At 48.6% G+C, this 17,825-nt stretch overlaps 1 protein-coding gene across 1 annotated transcript; it reads right to left on the bottom strand.

Annotated features, from left to right (window-relative positions):
• Positions 1–4,600: 4,600 nt before the first annotated feature.
• On the bottom strand, positions 4,601–17,520 carry UBE2V1 (ubiquitin conjugating enzyme E2 V1). Its single transcript, XM_058850336.1, has 4 exons — positions 17,408–17,520; positions 8,603–8,751; positions 6,523–6,648; positions 4,601–6,231 (listed from the first exon to the last, which is right to left on the bottom strand). Exons 1-4 carry the CDS (start codon positions 17,427–17,429, stop codon positions 6,085–6,087), a joined length of 444 nt encoding a protein of 147 aa, XP_058706319.1. The 5' UTR covers positions 17,430–17,520; the 3' UTR covers positions 4,601–6,084.
• Between the last annotated feature and the right edge of the window lie 305 nt (positions 17,521–17,825).

Below are 17,825 nucleotides of genomic sequence, written 5' to 3' on the forward strand. Positions count from 1 at the left end.
TTGGCAAGTGGAAAGGTAAAAAGAAAGACAACATCAAGGGATAGATGCTGAGCAATAGTGAGGAGGAAAAGGCTTTTAGACCGTTTGACATTTCCTCTCCCCTCCTATCACCCATCAAGGTTCTGCAGGGCTTTCTAGACATGTCAGGGCAAAGCCACCAACAGCTTGGCCCAAGAGGCAGAAAAGCAGGACAGGACCCACGTTTCTGAAAACCCTTTGAAGGCTTTACTTAAAAAGAGATAAGGATGAAAAAAGGTGACAAGAGGCTTGGCAGATATAAAATAATCAGCACCCAGCTTATCTCCCTATCAACATCATCTTCTGCTCTTTTTTGTGACAACAAATGTGGGAGACATCAGGGAAAATGTAAAGGCACAAGCACCAGGCCTGTAGCACCAAGAAGGGAGGACAAGGAAGAAGATGGTCAACAAGGGCTAAGAAAGCCTTTTTCCTAGGGAGGCTGAGCATGCTGGCTCTGCTCCAACAAAGCACTTAAGCATGTGCCTAAATTAAATTTGCCTTTCCTGGGGCTCTTTGCAGGCTTTGGCACATTCTGCAGCAATCTGCTACAGCATGACCAGGGAAATGAGGAGCTATTGAGGGACCCCAATCTCAGTGAGCAGCCAGGTTAGCCAGCCTTGGGAGAGCACATTAGCCCAGATTAATGCAGCATGGCAATTCTACTGACAGGAAACCCTTAGCCATCAGAAAAACCTTCTTAAACATAAAATAATAAGTAAAAAAGTTTAGATGTCAAGATTATCAGTATCAGTTTCTCTTCAGCTTCTTTCAGCTCAAGGTGGGTAGAGGCTGATGCAGACATATTTACAGGTACCTGCAGAACTGGAACTCCCTTGCTGCAGGGTGTATTTGTGCCAGCTTGAAAACACACATTGAACCCAGCGTGCTGTTCCTTGGAGCTGTTCTTGGTGCAGCAAACTCTGTCCTGTGGGCAAAGCACCGACCTCAGAGGCCGAATGGCCAATTCCCACAAACAGCAGAGTGAGCCACCAGCAGCTCCCACAGCCTGGCAATGCTCTGCCAAGCACCTGGCAAAGGAGCAGGAGCACATCCCCTGCACATCCCTGCGGGTTTGGTTCCACAGCTCAGCTCCTCTGCACCCATCCTGCAAACCTGGGCTGCTCCTCCTGCTCTGTGTCCTCATCCCTCCTGCTCCGTGTCCTCATCCCTCCTGTTCCATGTCCTCATCCCTCCTTCTCTGTGTCCTCATCCCTCCTTCTCTGTGTCCTTCATCCCTCCTGCTCCGTGTCTTCATCCCTCCTGCTCTGTGTCCTTCATCCCTCATTCTCCGTGTCCTCATCCCTCCTGCTCCATGTCCTCATCCCTCCTGCTCCGTGTCTTCATCCCTCCTGTTCCGTGTCCTTGTCCCTCCTGCTCCACCCGTGTCCTCATCCCTCCTGCTCTGTGTCCTCATCCCTCCTGTTCCATGTCCTCATCCCTCCTTCTCTGTGGCTTCATCCCTCCTGCTCCGTGTCCTCATCCCTCCTGCTCCGTGTCCTCATCCCTCCTGTTCCATGTCCTCATCCCTCCTGTTCTGTGTCCTCGTCCCACGCTGGGATGAGCCACAGCCAACACCGGTGTCTCACAGAGCAGCTGATAACACGCCCTGGCTTCAACATTGTTACTATAATGATAGTGGGAGAAACTTATATTTTAAATATAAAGCACTGCATGGGCTTGTAAGAGAGCAGAAAGGGCACATTTAAGCACAAACTCCCTACATACACACAGAGAGCTTAATTCCATCACACCAAGCAGCAAAGTCTTTATTAGTCTTTATTAGTCTTGATTAGTCTTTATTAGTCTTTATTAGTGTTTATTAGTGTTTATTAGCAGCTCAGGTGTCCCTGTGGCGCTGCTGTTCCCCGTACAGCGGGACACTCACCATACACAGGTTTTTCAGAGCAAACCCGATCCGGACACAGCAGAAGCGGTTCCCACGCGAGGAAGATGAAGCGTTCCAGCCGAGCAGCAGCTGCGGGAAGCCTTGGGAAGTTTTCTGGCTCCCTCTGCCGAGGCGAGGCCGCTGCTGCTCCCCAGCCCGGACACACGGACAGGCGGGGATCTGCGGGCCCTGAGGGGACACGGGTGGCACAGGGGACACAGAGGGGACAGGGGTGGCACAGGGGACACAGAGGGGACAGGGGTGGCACAGGGGACACAGGGATGGCTCAGGGGGTTCAGGGATGGCTCAGGGGGTACAGGGATGGCTCAGGGGGTTCAGGGATGGCTCAGGGGGTTCAGGGATGGCTCAGGGGGCTCAGGGATGGCTCAGGGGGTTGAGGGAGCACAGGGATGGCTCAGGGGGTTCAGGAGGTACAGGGATGGCTCAGGGGGCACAGGGATGGCTCGGGGTTCAGGGATGGCTCAGGGGGCACAGGGATGGCTCAGGGGGCACAGGGATGGCTCAGGGGGCACAGGGATGGCTCAGGGGGTTCAGGGATGGCTCAGGGGGCACAGGGATGGCTCAAAGGGCACAGGGATGGCTCAGGGGGTACAGGAATGGCTCAGGGGGCTCAGGGGGTACAGGGATGGCTCAGGGGGTTGAGGGATGTCTCAGGGGGTTCAGGGATGGCTCAAAGGGCACAGGGATGGCTCAGAAGGCAGAGGGATGGCTCAGGGGGCTCAGGGGGTACAGGAATGGCTCAGAGGGTTCAGGGATGGCCCAGGGGGCTCAGGGATGGCTCAGGGGGTACAGGAATGGCTCAAAGGGCACAGGGATGGCTCAGGGGGTTCAGGGATGGCTCAGGGGGCTCAGGGGGTTGAGGGATGGCTCAGGGGGTACAGGGATGGCTCAGGGGGTTGAGGGATGGCTCAGAGGGTTCAGGGATGGCCCAGAGGGCACAGGGATGGCTCAGGGGGTACAGGAATGGCTCAGGGGGCACAGGAATGGCTCAGAGAACCCCTGAGGGCACAGCCCAGCTCAGGGAGCCTCTCTAGGCAGGCACAGGGTGTGGTGGGTCCAGCTCAGAGCAGCCTTTTCTGAGCTCTACTCAGCACCTCCAGCAGCACCTACTCCAAGCACAGCATTTATTTCATGGCCACTCCCTTTATTTTATTTCATTTATTATCCCCTCACAGCTTTCTCTGAAGAGACAGAGGTTCGGGACACAGCCTGAAGGCTGGCAGGGAGCACCCCAGCGCTTTGCTGGGCGCTGCCAGAGTTGAGAGCAGCACAGGTGAGACGTGCCCTTGTTTCCACACCTCATTTCTGAAGCAGCAAGAAGCAGCAGCCTGGGGTGAATGTCCCTGCCCTGCACAGGTGACACACACTGACAGAGCCAGCACACAGCTCCAATGGCAGCTGACTCCCAAGGAGTTATTTTTCCACACTGCTTTTACTTGGTTGTGGGAGCAGCAAAGGAGCTCTGAGGTGACCAGAGAGGGCAGCTCCTGGAGGAGAACTAAAAGCAGCATCCGACTTGGTCTGGCAGAGGCTGTGAACAGGCAGCTCCTGCCAGGACAGATCCCAGCAGGGTGGGACGCTCTCACCTGTACAACTCGCAAAGCAAACCCGACGCTTGCAAGGTTTTAAAGTCATTACTTGAAGTAGGAAGGTTCAGGGAGGTCTCAAACATACACCTACCATAACATCCCAAAGAGGGCAAGGGCACTCTGAGGAAAAGACAATCAAGCAGCCCACCGTAATTATCACTTGTTCCAATGCCCACTTAGCACCTTTGACACTAAGCTATTTGAAATAAAAACACACAGTATTAGTCCCATTGTCTTCACAGACCTCCTGGGGCTGCCCCAGGAACGAGCAGTATTCATTCCAGCCCAGAAAGCAGCAGCGAGTTTCACCAAGCTCCACAAGCTCATTCCCTGTTTCATTCCCAGCCCAGGAATTGTTTCAGCCCATCACTGCATCAGGACCTTCCAGCCATCCCCTGAACCAGAGCCACTTAGACTGGGAAAAGGCCAACATTTCACAGCCTTCTTTTCACCCAGACTGGGAGAAAAGCTCGGCTTGTTGCAGGGCATGGTGCAGGCAGACACTCCTCACTATCTGAGGAAAACATTTCAAATTTCAGGTTGTGAAATACTCCTTGACCTTGACAGACAGTGCAATGTGCAGCTGCACAGGGATTCCATTTCCTCGGGGCTCCAGCACAGCAAGGCCACAGCTCTGAGAGCACAGCGATCCTGAACCCCCTCGGCAGCTCCTGGGGCTACCAACAGCCACATCTGGGCCAGCCTGAGCCTGAAACCAAAACTACAGATGGATGCTCCTTGGCACAGCAGCAGCAGCTGGATAGAGACAATTGCCTTTCACCACCAGTTTATGTTCTGTCAGCTAAATGTGATCTGCAGGAAGATACTTCCAACAAATCGAGAATTCCATAAGGAATCAAAATTCTAAACATAAATACAATTAAAGCCTTCTAATATTAATGCACACTTTTTATTATATTAAAATCAGGCAATGGTCTGATACAATAAAAAGGCTGCTTATGGAATACTGTTATGTTAAACTTTCAGTACAGAGGATGTTAAATCCTTACAACTAATATTTTCCTCAGAAGTTAATGGAAACATCAATTGTTCATTGACTTGACAGCTGCTGCTTTAAAATGTGTTTATTTTTACTCTTTTCTTTTTTCCTTATTTTTTCTTCTTTTTTTTTTTTTTTTTCTTTTTTTTTTACACAAACACTGAATTTTTCATAAAACTTAGGACACACTAAGTTGGTTTCCTGTAAGCTTGCATCCACATTGCAGCAGTTAGTGGTCCGGAACAGTAAACCAGAAAAGGCAGTGATTTGCCAGGATGCAAAGCCAATCAAGGTCCTTAATCTGCTGTGCCACCGCTTCCCCAAAATCTTCACTGGAGCCATTTCTAAGCCTTACAGGACCCTAATCAAAGCCACCACCCGGCTTTGATTTGTCTGTGGTTGTCACATCTTTTGAAGGGGAAAACGCAAGTGCAACATTTTGTTAATTAACATTCTCGGGTCAATCCAAAGCACCAAAACACAGCGATTTGAGGGTACCTGGAGTGTGCTCAGAATCCCTACGTGCAGAGACTCCCCCACTGAAGTTTGGCAGCAGAAGGTTTGGGCAATCCTGGTAAATTACTGCTCTTTTCCCCACGTCAAAGCCTATCTAAGAGCACGGCCGTGGCCAGCTTGGCGGTGTGGCAGCAGTGCTGGAGGGAAGGGAAAACCCACGTTTGCCAGCAGAACAGATACTCTTGTTTCCCAGGCTGGTGAAGATTAAATTTGTTGCAAGACCAAAATGATAAGCAGGAGGGAACAGGTCAAGTTATTGCCCCAAGGCTCACCCCTGGGCCAGGGGTGAGAAGAGTCACCAAGAGGGGCAAAAAGAAAGCAGCACCCCCACTAAAAAGAGGGGAAGAGGGAAGAGATTAAAAGAACCCTGAATCCCTCACCCAAAGCTCCCATCACTGGTGAGGGGGACCAGGAAGAGAAATATAATCTATGCCTTGGCCAAAGGAAAGAAGAAAAGCTTGCCCCAGATTATCGGGGCATTTAAAAAATAATAACAAAAACCCCAAAACAACCACAGTCACATTCAGCCTTTACTAGAGTGAGCACAAAGGGAGGGATGACTGAGGTTAGCACACATCCCCAGTAGTAGTCCATACAGCCCAGTGTAGTACTGGAAGCAAAAACCTTTGTGTCTACTCTAATAAACAGCCCTGAGCTTCGACTCTATTGCAAAAGACAGAGAAAGAAAAAAATAACCCAGGCCAGACACACAGCAAGGTGATTGTGGGATGGATCCTTTCACAGTTAAGTTGGATGTGCCACACTGGTCTTGACAGTAATAAATTTAAATAGACTTTTCCTGATACCAGAAGTTCAGCTATGTGGACAGTGGTTACACGACAGGATTATTTGTTATAGCACAACTTATATTTCAAATGAAAAAAAAAAAAATTAGTATCATTTACAGTATCTCAAGAAAAACTTCCTTTGAATGGGAACCTCCTTTCCAGTATTTTGAGGTCTACAAGATGCATCTAGAAAATTTACTACTGTGGAAAATGAAGACAGCTTAATTGAATAAGGGGGGCATGTTGTTTTGTTTTTTTTTTTAATTAATTGCTGTAACATTGTCCTTCAGGTGGCTGAGGAAGTTTCATATTTTCTTTAGACATCATTAGACGCCGAAGCTCTTGCAGAACAACTTTGATACTATAAGAATTCTGCCATTTTGCTAGGACTGATATGGCTCTGGGGTCCACCTAAAACAGAAAAAAGATCATTCCTGTCAGAATTGGTGCACTGGGTACACTTAAACTCCCCCCACCCCAAACGAAAGATCCCACATGAAATCTGAGTGGGAGAAATCAAAAGCAAATGTTTTCCTAAAAGCATAATAAATCTTCACTTGTCCTCCCCTCTACCCCTCTTCCTTCTCCAACAAACAGCACCACAAGCAATGAGTAGCTAAGCAAGCTACAAATATAAACAAAACATTGAAGCTGCACAAAAAACCACCAATATTAAAATGAATAAAAGCAAAAAAAACTTACCACTCCATTAGAACTATTTACTCCATTCATATTAATTTTTGTTACAAATCTTACAAATGGAGGTGCTTCTGGATACTTAGGCCCACATTCTATTTTAAGGCTGTATATTCTGTTTTCATAAATTGTCTGAGGGGAAAAGAAAGGGGAAACAATTAGAGAAAACAAATACAGGCAGTTCAATAAGCATTTGGTTAAAGCAGTGGACACTTTAGGAACATGGGAAAAAGCGTGGCAGCCATGTAGACACTATGCTGGCTACCTGTTTTTAGTTCATCTTGTAATATTCAGAGTATCAGATGTTTCTCCAGGGTAATAAATTCTGCTGGTCTTTGTGCGTGGAGCAGGCTGTGGGAAGCACAGAACAGGTGCAGATGAAGCTGAAGCTCTGGCAGTTCTGCTGGTTTGGAACAGTCTGTGTCAACAAGGGGACATCACTCACAGCCTGCAAAGGACACCCCTGCAGGACAACTCGGGGCAGCAGCACACTGGGAACTGCAGCTCTGCACAGCTGCTCGTTTTCCTCACTGGAATCCAGCATAACATCCTCCCACCTGCTACAAGTGTGACTGCCTTCCACCCAGAGGGAAACAGCACTTGGCTTTTGTCCCCAGCCAGTATTTCCACATCCTACTGAGAACCAAAATGGTAATAACTGAACATGAGCAGTGTTAACAGGAGGACAGCAAACAAGAATGGCTGCAAGTCATTATCTCAATACAGTCTGCTGCCTTCAAGCAAGAAGCTCCTAAGAAGTCATGACACTTCCAGCAAGAAGATCTAGATTCCTAAATGTGTCAGAAAAAAAAGGGGAGGCAGAGCTGACTCCTCTGCTGTGACAGTCCTGTAGCCTTGGTTTGCAGCACGACAAGAACTGCAAACTTCATTCACTGTTGGCAAGGCTGCACATTCCAGTTTGCACATTTCAATTCCTATTTAATTTTCTAAATTAGATTTCAAGGTTGTTTAAATTTTCCATAAAGCCTATGCACACAGTGAGCTTTCTCCACAGCCTTAATGCAGGCTCATTAGCACTCTCCTAATGTTCTAAAATCAAATGCTGTTCTAGAAAACAATTTGGGTACATCATAAACAAATGAAATGCTCGTGGCTGGGGAGAGATTAGCACAGGCAGACAACAAGTAAACAACACTTCTGGGTGAGACAGAAAACACTGCATGTATAATGCCTTCATAATTCATATTCTTGTACAGCCTCACTGTATGTCAGAAACAGCAACTGACAGAATGGGAACAGAGAGCAGGAACATGATTAAAGGTCTGTGAAGGTTTTCATATAATGACCCCTGGAATTTCTGAGAAATGATACTGAGGCCAGATGTAGACGACATCTGCTATTGCAGGAAGGAGAACTGGCTACTTGAACTCCATCAAAGGACATTAAGGAAACAGAACAGTGAAACTGGAGACAACAGACAGGTTCTGGTTTTAGAACACATGCACACATTCAACACACAATTAAGCCCCCAAGTTCACTACTAGAGTGCAAACCCCATGGTTTAGTAGGGCTGGGGGGAAAAGACAACACAATACTCCCACAAAGACCAGCTGCATTTTAAGATGCTGCTTTGGAAGAGGACGTTCAGAGAAGAGACTGAAATCACTAAAATTTAAGTTTCCTCAGTCAACTGAAATTCTGCAAGATTTCCCCAGTACTGCTGCAATAGACAGCAGCCCATAAACTGAAGAGGAACAGCAGAAAAAACAGCACAGAGCATCCCCTGGCACCTGCAGCAGCTCCATTTGTAGCCTCACTAGCTGAGGGTCTTTAAACCTTGCTGGATTCAAGGGTACAGGTTGTTAGAATTCTGAGATCTCAAAAGTTATGTCTTACTGAATCTGCAAATAAAAAGCAGACAAGTAAAACCAAAATGCTTCAAATTACAAGCATAAAACCATATAGATATATGAAACCCATTATTATAAAGAACTTCAACATAAATCACTTCCTAAAGTGTTTTTTCACTTGTTTGCCTTTTGTTTATTTTCTACTTCAGTGGTTAGGCTAAGAGAAGGGGGGAAAAATGTAATAGTACTATTTTAGTATTTAAGTGGATACTTACTCTTGGAGGCCCAATAATCATTCCTGTCCATCTTGTAAGTGTCATATCTTCATCATCTTCAAGGCCCCAGCTAACTGTTCCATCTCCTACTCCCTTCTGACCTTCTTCAAGTTCTTCCAAAAGACGAAAATTACGAGGAACTTTTACTCCTGAAACAATCAGAAAAATATTTTCAGTTGAGAAATCCAGTAAAGGAAAAAAGGTTAGAGTAATTTCCCTGATACTTTTGGTGATTCTACAGCTCACATTTTAGGCAAAACCATGAAAATACCACTTTTTGAATGACAATATTTCAACATTTCAAAAAAGGTATTCCCATATTTAGTTTAGATTTTACAATCAAAATCAAGGTATTCCCAAATAAACATTCTAGAAGGCTGACAGGCCACATGTTAGGGCAGGCAGTAAAATGAAAGGAAAGCTGTTCCCTCAAAGGTACACCCAGTATTATGGAGCTCTAATTAGCACTTGTCTATATGATTTATAGTACAAAAATTTAGAAGTTTCTATAAAATGACATTATGAGAGGCTTGACAACAGTTAACTCAGAGCTTTAGAAATACCTTTCAAAGCAAATAAAACTCTTTCATAGCATTAGTAGGTTAATCTGAAGTTAATTGAAGTGGGCTTTGTCAGCAGCAATAGCATCCTTTGTACTTGTGGCCTCCACCACCAAGGAATTTCAGCACTTTGTAATTGTTGGCATTTCTCCTCAAAAAATCAAAACAGAAAGATTTCTTTCTCCCCCCTGCATTAATGGAAAACAATGGCACGAGAGCTTAGGTGACACAGGTCTGTGGTGAAGGAGGATCTGAAGTGAGGCCACAGTGGGTTTCACTGCTCCTCAAGGCATCTGCAGCCCAGGCATCACAGAACTGCAGGGCTGGCTCCTGTCAGGAGCTGCTGGGAGCTCTCCCCGTGTGGCAGAGCCAGTCCTGGGCAGCTCCAGGACAGACCCACTGCTGGCCATGGCCCAGCCCACCAGCACTGCCAGGATAAAGTGCTTGGGAAGGGACAGTTACTGCACAGGAGCTGCAGGAGAGAGGGAGAATGTGCCAGAGGAACAGCTGTGCAGACACCAAGGTCAGTGAAGGATGGGCAGAGATGCCCCTGCAGCCTGTGGAGGCCCCTGGGGCAGCAGAGATCCACCTGCAGCCCGTGGAGCACTCCTTGGCCATGGGCAAAATACAGAGGATCCAGCAGTTAAAAACCCTCCTCTAAATATACTAATGGAAGCTAAGGAAGGTAAATGGCAGAGATGATTTTGCTGCACAATCAAGTGTCCAAATTTCATTCACTACAAAGCATGCATCAAAGAAACCAAACCAAGAAATGACTAAGGAAAGTAGTTTGCTGGCCAGCTGGATACACATCTAACGTGATCATACCCCAGAACGTCCTGGGCAGCAGGATTCACTCCCAGCACAGGAACTCAGATCCAGCAGAGTGCTGCCAGCAGACACCAGACCTGTCCTGGCAGAACCAAAGCTCCCATCCGGGGCTGCTGAGCACAGCTCCCTGCCAAATCTCCTCCCAGCCAGACCCTGCCGTTTCCACGGCTGCTGAGCAACACAAATCCTTGGCTGTGAAAGGAAATGAGTCAGCTGGGGCTGCTAAAGCCATTGCCATGAGACTGCCCAAGCCCCAGATCCTGGGTGGCAACAGGACCTCCTGGGCATCACTGTCACATCCTCTGCATGACAAACTCCAGCATTTACTCTCCCACAAAATCCTTAAATGATGAAGTGTATATCCTACGTGCCTCAGACACAAGAGGGTTCAAGTCTGTAAGTCACACCTGAGCCATGACAGACAAGTCACCCCATTTTTAATTCCATTCCAAACACCCTCCATGCTTCAGCTTGGGGAGGCAGAGCAGCCCAGCTCTAACACCTGAGAGCTGGGAACACGAGGCAGGGAGCAGGAGCTGAAGGACAAGGTGCAGCCTTTGCTTGCACACACCCCACCTATTTCCCTATTTTTGCTGCAGAGGATGCACGGGATGCTGTTGATGGAGAATGACTCACAGCTAAGCTGCTGCCTGGGCTCCAGCCCTGCCTGCTGGGGAAAAAAGGGCCAGGGGACAAGGGCAAACAGAAGGTCCTTCTGGAGGGGGCCCAGCAGCTCTTTCCCAGGGATGGCAGGGGATGCCACAGAGGAAGCTCTGTGGCTGTTATCAGATCCCCAGCCTGAGCAGCCATCAGCAGGAGCCAGTGGAAGACCCACCTGGAATGAGTTACACGAATGCCAAAAAATGCTCTCACTTCCACGCCACAACATCAGTGCTTCACAATCATCATCTCTGTCTCTGTGCCTCGCTACTTAATACCATCACTTCATAGTTATCAGTGGTGCAAAGACAATTTACCGGTATTTACTTAGACCAAACTAAATAACCCAGAAGGAATCAGCTTTATGGCAGACACAGGCCACACACCAAAGAAGAAAACAAAAAATATTGTCCGTCCACCCTTCCTCTGAGCATCCACTCTGAGTGATCCCTGTGAGCATCACACCCTGCTCACTGAGCCAAGCAGGAATCTCTAAGTGAGTGTGTAATTAAAAATTACATCACCACGAACATATTCGAGCAGGCCACAACCAAGACTGAAAGGCAGCCTCAGCTCTGACATTTGCTACCCAGAGCTGGGCTTGGCTTTACAACCTTACGGGAAGAGAAGGCAACTTAATTGCTGAGCTCTCCCCAGATACAGCTGCTCTGATTCAGCATGAATCCAGCATGAATCAGAGCCATAAAAGAGTCACACAGGATTTGAGTTCTTTGGCAAGGGTGAGGTCTCCAGAGAGCTGGCGAGTCATTGAGCACTGACTCCTGTCACACGGAAATCTTTAACAGGAATGAGTGTTCACTCCACAGGAACTGCTCCTTGGGAGCACTGCAGGGACATCATGGCAAGGGGATGCCCAAAGGGAAGGACACAGATTTGAGTTTTATGCACTTCACAGAAAATAAAATGATCATGGGAGATAGCTGGTAACTTTACCAGAGATGACCCTGTCATCAACATTTCTGCTTTCTGAACATGTTTCACCCCTATTCTTAAGCTCAGGGTGTAACATCAAGGACCATCACCTCAGCTACCACAGAAGGTGTCAGTTCAGCTCCCTCCCTGACACATCCTCCTGAAATTTATTCAATAGAATCACACATATTAATCTAAACTATTATGCCCATATGACCATAAATGCTTTCTATAAATAAACTTCCCTTAAGCAAGGCAGAATAAAGACCAGATTCATCCTTCTGGTCAGTCTGGAAAGATGCACAAGGCCATTAAGCCAATCCCATCTCCTCCTCATTTGCAAGGGCCTGGAGCACTCATGGTCTGCTACCACATCCTGCTGGGATCCCAACCTCAGAAGCCACATGAACTTTATCACTTGTGATCGCACACAAACACATCACCATGGGGTTTGCTGTCCACCAAGATTCCTAGAAAGTGGCCAGATCTGTCCCAGGCATACACAGTATTTGCACAGCATGGCAGCTGCAGGGTCAGGAGATGTCCTGTGGCCCTGGCAGCACCAGGAGTCCCTGGTGTTCCCTCCTCCCACCCCCCAATAAATACCTTGCAAAACCCTCCCAGTGCAGCAATGGAGACTTCCATGGCAGTAACCAAACCAACATGTTTTTCTAAGAGCCCTTCATTTAACACAAGAAAGCCTAAATAAAGTGAGAGGCAATTAAAAAGTAATCAGCTTGTCTAAAGTACTTTCAGTTATGCATTTTAATTTAGCCTTCACTATGGTTCAAGATGACTCTCAAATAGCAGCTTTATTTGAAACGCAAATATAGTAATATATCAGTAACTGCTTCACTTGCAGCTTGCCTAACCTCACAGAAATACTCCCAGAAATGGAACTGCAAACATATTTCAGAGCAAAAGGAGATATCCACTTTTAATCACAACAGCAAACCGGTGAAAGCTGAACTGTAACTGTATTGACTAGGTGAGCTCTCCAGTGACAGGTTTGAACAATCCTTCTCAAAGCAAACCTCTCAGAAATGTGTATTTGTGAAGCCTCAACCCCACACACGAGTTCACAAGTACAAAACGTTAAGGAAATAATTTATGGCAACCAAAGAGGAGAACTGAACCACAGACTGTACTTCATGGAGCTCAGAGCTGCAGTTAAGAAGCTGGGTGACCTCGTGACATCCTCTTCAGCCTTCAACCAAATCAGGACCTTCTGTTTTCCTTGTCAGAAACTTCTCTGGCACCTCACAACCCAGCTGCTCACAAACCAATCAGCTGCAAGGCAGAGCCAGCACACTGAAATGGAGACAAAAGGAGTCTGACCTGGTCAGAATCTCACGAAAGGAAGAACAGAATTATCCTGAAAGACAGTTAAATGTCAGCGTGGACTTTTTAACATCTTAAAGCACTCTCAGATTTACCTTTTAATACAGCACTACTAAAGATACAGATATGTGACTGAATGTGTCTTGCAACAACTTTAAGAGTGATCTTACCAGGCTGAGATTCTTCTCATCTTACTCACTGACTACACCTTTCCACCTCCATTTCCCTCAGTTACGTAGCTGAAGCAATTCCACATCCAGACACCTTGTGAAGCTGAGAACAGCACTGTGAAACCAGGCAGGCCATGTGCCTTTGGGGGCAGATCCTCTCCTCCAATCCTTCTGATCAGTGGCAGTAGAACAAAAAATACACCTTTCAAAAACATCAATAACATGTTTATCTTTCCTAAAGTGAGAGAGAATGACAAGCATTTCTCTTCAGGACAAAAGTGCAGGCACAGGGCACAGCACATCTCAGCAAAGCACCCAGAAAATGAGGCTCCAAGGAGAGGAACTGTCTGTTACTGAAGGTTTTTTCACATCTTCACTGGTAACAAGCAACTTATCAAATTGGCCTTTCTGGACAATTTAAACTCTGCTTTCTATACTAGTTCCTGATTTACAGTAACTCAAGTGAGCTGAAATCCAACAGCTTTAAGTACTTCTGTTGCTCAATACATTAAAGTGCTTTCTGTTGCTTGTGTATTTGATATTCAGCCTTAATTACATCCTTTCCAGTCTGTGTTTCATGTCTTTGCATTGACTGCAGATAATGAATTGGACAGCTTATCCTTGCAGCACTGAGACTGTAAAAAATACGCAAGCCATTCCTTGTCACAATGGTGTATAAAGTTTCTGAAGTGATGGAATACCTAAAACCAAGTAAAAGGCTTTCAGCAGTTGTCACAAAAGCTTTCAGGAGACAGGAACCTTGGATTCCTTGCATTGTCTTTACAGTCACAATTTCCACTCTGATGATGCAGGCAGGTACTGAGATATTTTGCAGACACAAAAATAACTTCCTGTGCACTTCAACAATCTGAAGTGTTTTCTGTTCTGTGCAAGTTTCAGCACTGGTTCTACCTTTCAATGCTTTAGGCAGGTTCCCTGGAAAGATGTCACTAAAACATCAGCCTGAGGCCCCAGGTGAAGGCACAGCCCCAGCTCACACTCAGGGGAATGGGGAACAAACCTCCAGTAACTGCAGCTCCACTTGCAGGAGTTGAACAGAACCCTCACAAGCTGAAAATTCCAGCTTTCACAGCCTCACCACATCTGTCAGTGTTACACCTGCCAGGATCCTCACCTATCTATGCATCTGATACACTAATTAGTACTGTTCTCAGCCAGAATGATGCTCTTCAAACATATCATGTAATTTATATAATTGAAGCTGAAAATATTCAATTCAGCATCATCTTGTAGGAGTGCTGAACTATTTACCTTTCTATTCAGTCTACTGCATCCTTCTATTACAATAGACAAAGCTCTGCAGTCAGCTCCTCTGGCACAATTTCACGTGCTCTTACAGTCCATATCATTTTAGAACACAAAACTTCTCTTGCATCTTCTCTTCGATTACTTTTCCCCTACCCTTGAATCCTTCACTCACAGTCCCAGAGAGCCCTTGGTGCTGGCAATGTTTCCTGTGAGATCAGGATGACTGCTGTCACTCACTGAGCCATCCTGGGGCACTTGCAAGGCTGTGTTGGACAATACTCACGTTGCACCTCTCCTGGGCCTGTCACAAGCATCCCTTGGAGCTCACAGGGATGGTACACGGCCCCCAACAGTTAGAAACAGACACTTTTAACACACTGTACCAACCCCAATGTGTGCTCTTCTCTGTTAGGAGCACTAAGCCACATGTGCCACCACTGTCACAGCCATACACTAAATGACTGGTTCTTCTGCAGTTCCTCACCTTCCTCAGCCTTGGAAAAACTTAAATCTGGGCAAACCATTTTACTATTCAGCACTTCCAGGCTGTTGGTGAACACAGTGCCTCACAGCCCCATTAAACTGAACTGTCAGAGAAAAGTGGGTTAAGTGAGGTCATTAAACCTTTCCCAGGGTGAAAGTTAGAGAAACACAATCCCCCAGGCCAGCATGGCTGGGTTTTCACTCATTTTAAACCTGAATCTGCAGGACAGCAGTGTGCTGCACGGTCTGTAGTGTAACTGCAGCCCAGCAAGTGCAGGAGCCTGTGAGGAAGCCTTGGATTCCTGCTAGATCACCTCTGGTAGTTGAGCACTCCTGCAGCACACCTCAGTCTGAAGGATGGACACACACTGAGCAGAGTCCCCTAGGAACAGCCTTATTAAAATCATTAAAGTCAACCCTTTATTTTTATTCATACAGTAATGGGGTGTGTGGGAAACCCACACCATCAGCAACACAGGCTTCCCCTCTCTCAGTGGTACAGGTGGACTCCACATCCAGCATTCCTTCCAGGCCAATGGTTGGGTTTTTCCCCTTCTTAATAATTTCTATCTTCTCAATAGATACAAATATCTAATCTATCTACCTGTCTAATTGCCAGGACCAGACCTAGGACTTTTTTAAGTTACAGGGACATTTGTAACCACTCTGGGTCAGCAGCTGCTTTTGAAGACAAATGAGCAGCTTTCAATACGTGTTTAGGCTCCATTGCTAAACCACCATGAGCTCAAGATATCACACATACTCACGTTTTACAGACAAACACGAGCATTAGGATTCCACAAAACAAGTTTTAGCAAACTGTGATTCCCAGGAGAGTGAAGGCAGCACTGAGGCACTTTGCCAAGGCTCCAGGGAGGGCTCAGCAGTGGAGAGCGAGGTGTCACCTCCAGCCCCTGCCTGTGCCAGGCTGTGCCTGCACCGCAGTGCCACTGCCAGCACCTGGGCACCGGGCTGCCCTTGCCACCAGCACAGCAAAATCTCTGTCCTTTCTCAACACTCCAGAATGCTGGGAGTTACAGCTAAAACTGCCAGGATGAATTCTGGGTTCACTGCAGACGTGCAGCGCTCCTGCAGCGCTGCCTGTGAGTCTCCCCTGGAGCAGCCCGAGATCCGTGTGCCCACACTCACACAGGAACCTGAGGGCCCAGCTCCCAGCCCTGGGACACAGCTGCCACAAAGCCAGGGACAGCAGGACACAAGGTGGCCAGCAGCTGCCAGGTAACCACAGCCTGTCCCAAAGGCCGTGCTGGGGCGGTCACTGCAGCCCAGCCCCACCACGAGCACCCAACAATTCACTCACACAGCTGCACTGGCTTGGAAAGGAAAGTGTTTGCCTTGTTCTTCCAGCCAAACACAAAATGCAAAGTCAGCAGCTTGAAAGGATCACGGAGAACGCAGAGCAGGCAGGAGAACCTGACACAACAGGGGAAGAAGGGTCCCTTCTTCCAAGCTACAGCTTTTGTGTCTTTAGCCAACACCTCGACATGTTCCAACACAGCCCTGCAACACAATTCTCAGGACAGCAACCACTGCACTTTAAAAGTGTTTTTATTAACTTGATTAATATAAATTATGTGCATTGTGATGGTTATCCTTAAAATCTGAGTGGTCATTGACAGAGAACCATCTGTAAAAAAGAACTCCAAAATACTTCTATTATATCCCCATCAGTCACATTCTGGTGAGCACACAGTCAAACTTCAGAGGGTGCAATATGAAAACAAGCACTGCATGTGAAACCCTCCATGGACTTAGGAAAACAGGAAAATGAAACTGCCTCAACAGAAGTGACTCTGATTTACTCAATCTGTGGAAGTTCATTAGAAGATATCAAGAGAAAAAACCTCACTCCAAATCTAGTTGCAGTATTCTTGTTTAATGTGTTATGATAAACGCACAGGGAGAGTGTGTGTAAGTGGTTAAAGCTGGTGCGGAGCAGGTTTGAAGGGAATAAAGAATTCCCTGTGTGTTTGGAGCACACAGTCCTGACACGGGAGCACAGGGAGGGTCTCGGCGCTCCCAAAGCGGCCGATTTCCCTCACCCACCGCCAGCCGCAGCTCGGGACCACCGAGAGGAGCGCACGGGGGTCAGCCCCGGCCGCACGGACCCGGCCGGGAGAGAAAGCGCCTGAAGGGCGGCCCGGGCTGGGGGCCCCGGCCCCGCCAAGGGCTGCGGGCCCGCCCGGGGCCCCGGCCCGGTTCCGGCGTGCCGGGAGCCGCGTCCGCAGGGCCCCCGCTCGCTCCGGACCCGCACCGGGGCCGCTGCCACCGCCAAGCCTCGGCGGCCCCCGGGGAGGCGCGGGCGGGCCCGCCGGGACCCGCGGACGGGAGCGGGGACGGCTCCGGCTCCACCCCCGCCCCACCGGGCCCCGCTCGGGCCGCGCTGTCGCCTCGTCCCCCCCGGCCGCGGCCACCCCTCCGCCGGGCGCCTCCCGCCCCGCCGTCCCCGGGCGCGGCCCCGCGGGTGCCCCGGGGCGAGGCGGCCCCGGCGCGGCCCCGCCGCCCGGCCCGGCCCGGCCCGGCCCGGCCCCGCTCACCCGCGCCCGTGGTCGCCGCCATCTTGCGCCGCCGCCGCCGGCCCCGCCCCCGCCTGACGTCACCGCAACGCGGGAACTGCAGCCTCGGGCGCGGCGCGGGCGGGCGCGCTAAGGGGAGCTCGCGGCGGGGCGGGGCTCGCGGGGAGCTCTGTGGTGCACGCACGGCGCTCCCGCAGCTCCGCGGCGCGGGCGGGCGTTATCGGTGCATCCCCGGAGACCGGCCCGGGGCTCCGGGACACCGGCGCCATCTCGGCCGTGTAGCACCCCTAAAGCTCCGGCCCAGCTTCCCCCAAACCGCTCCGCTTCGTGCAGAATACAGAAAAAAATTTCAAAGAAATAGGAAGGAAATGAGTTCCGCTTCACTTTGCAACGCATGCTCCAAAAACTGAGCCCCAGAGCATCCTATGGAAATATCCAG

The sequence above is a fragment of the Poecile atricapillus genome, chromosome 15 (genome assembly GCF_030490865.1).
Source record: "Poecile atricapillus isolate bPoeAtr1 chromosome 15, bPoeAtr1.hap1, whole genome shotgun sequence".
In the NCBI taxonomy this organism is placed as follows: Eukaryota; Metazoa; Chordata; class Aves; order Passeriformes; family Paridae; genus Poecile; species Poecile atricapillus.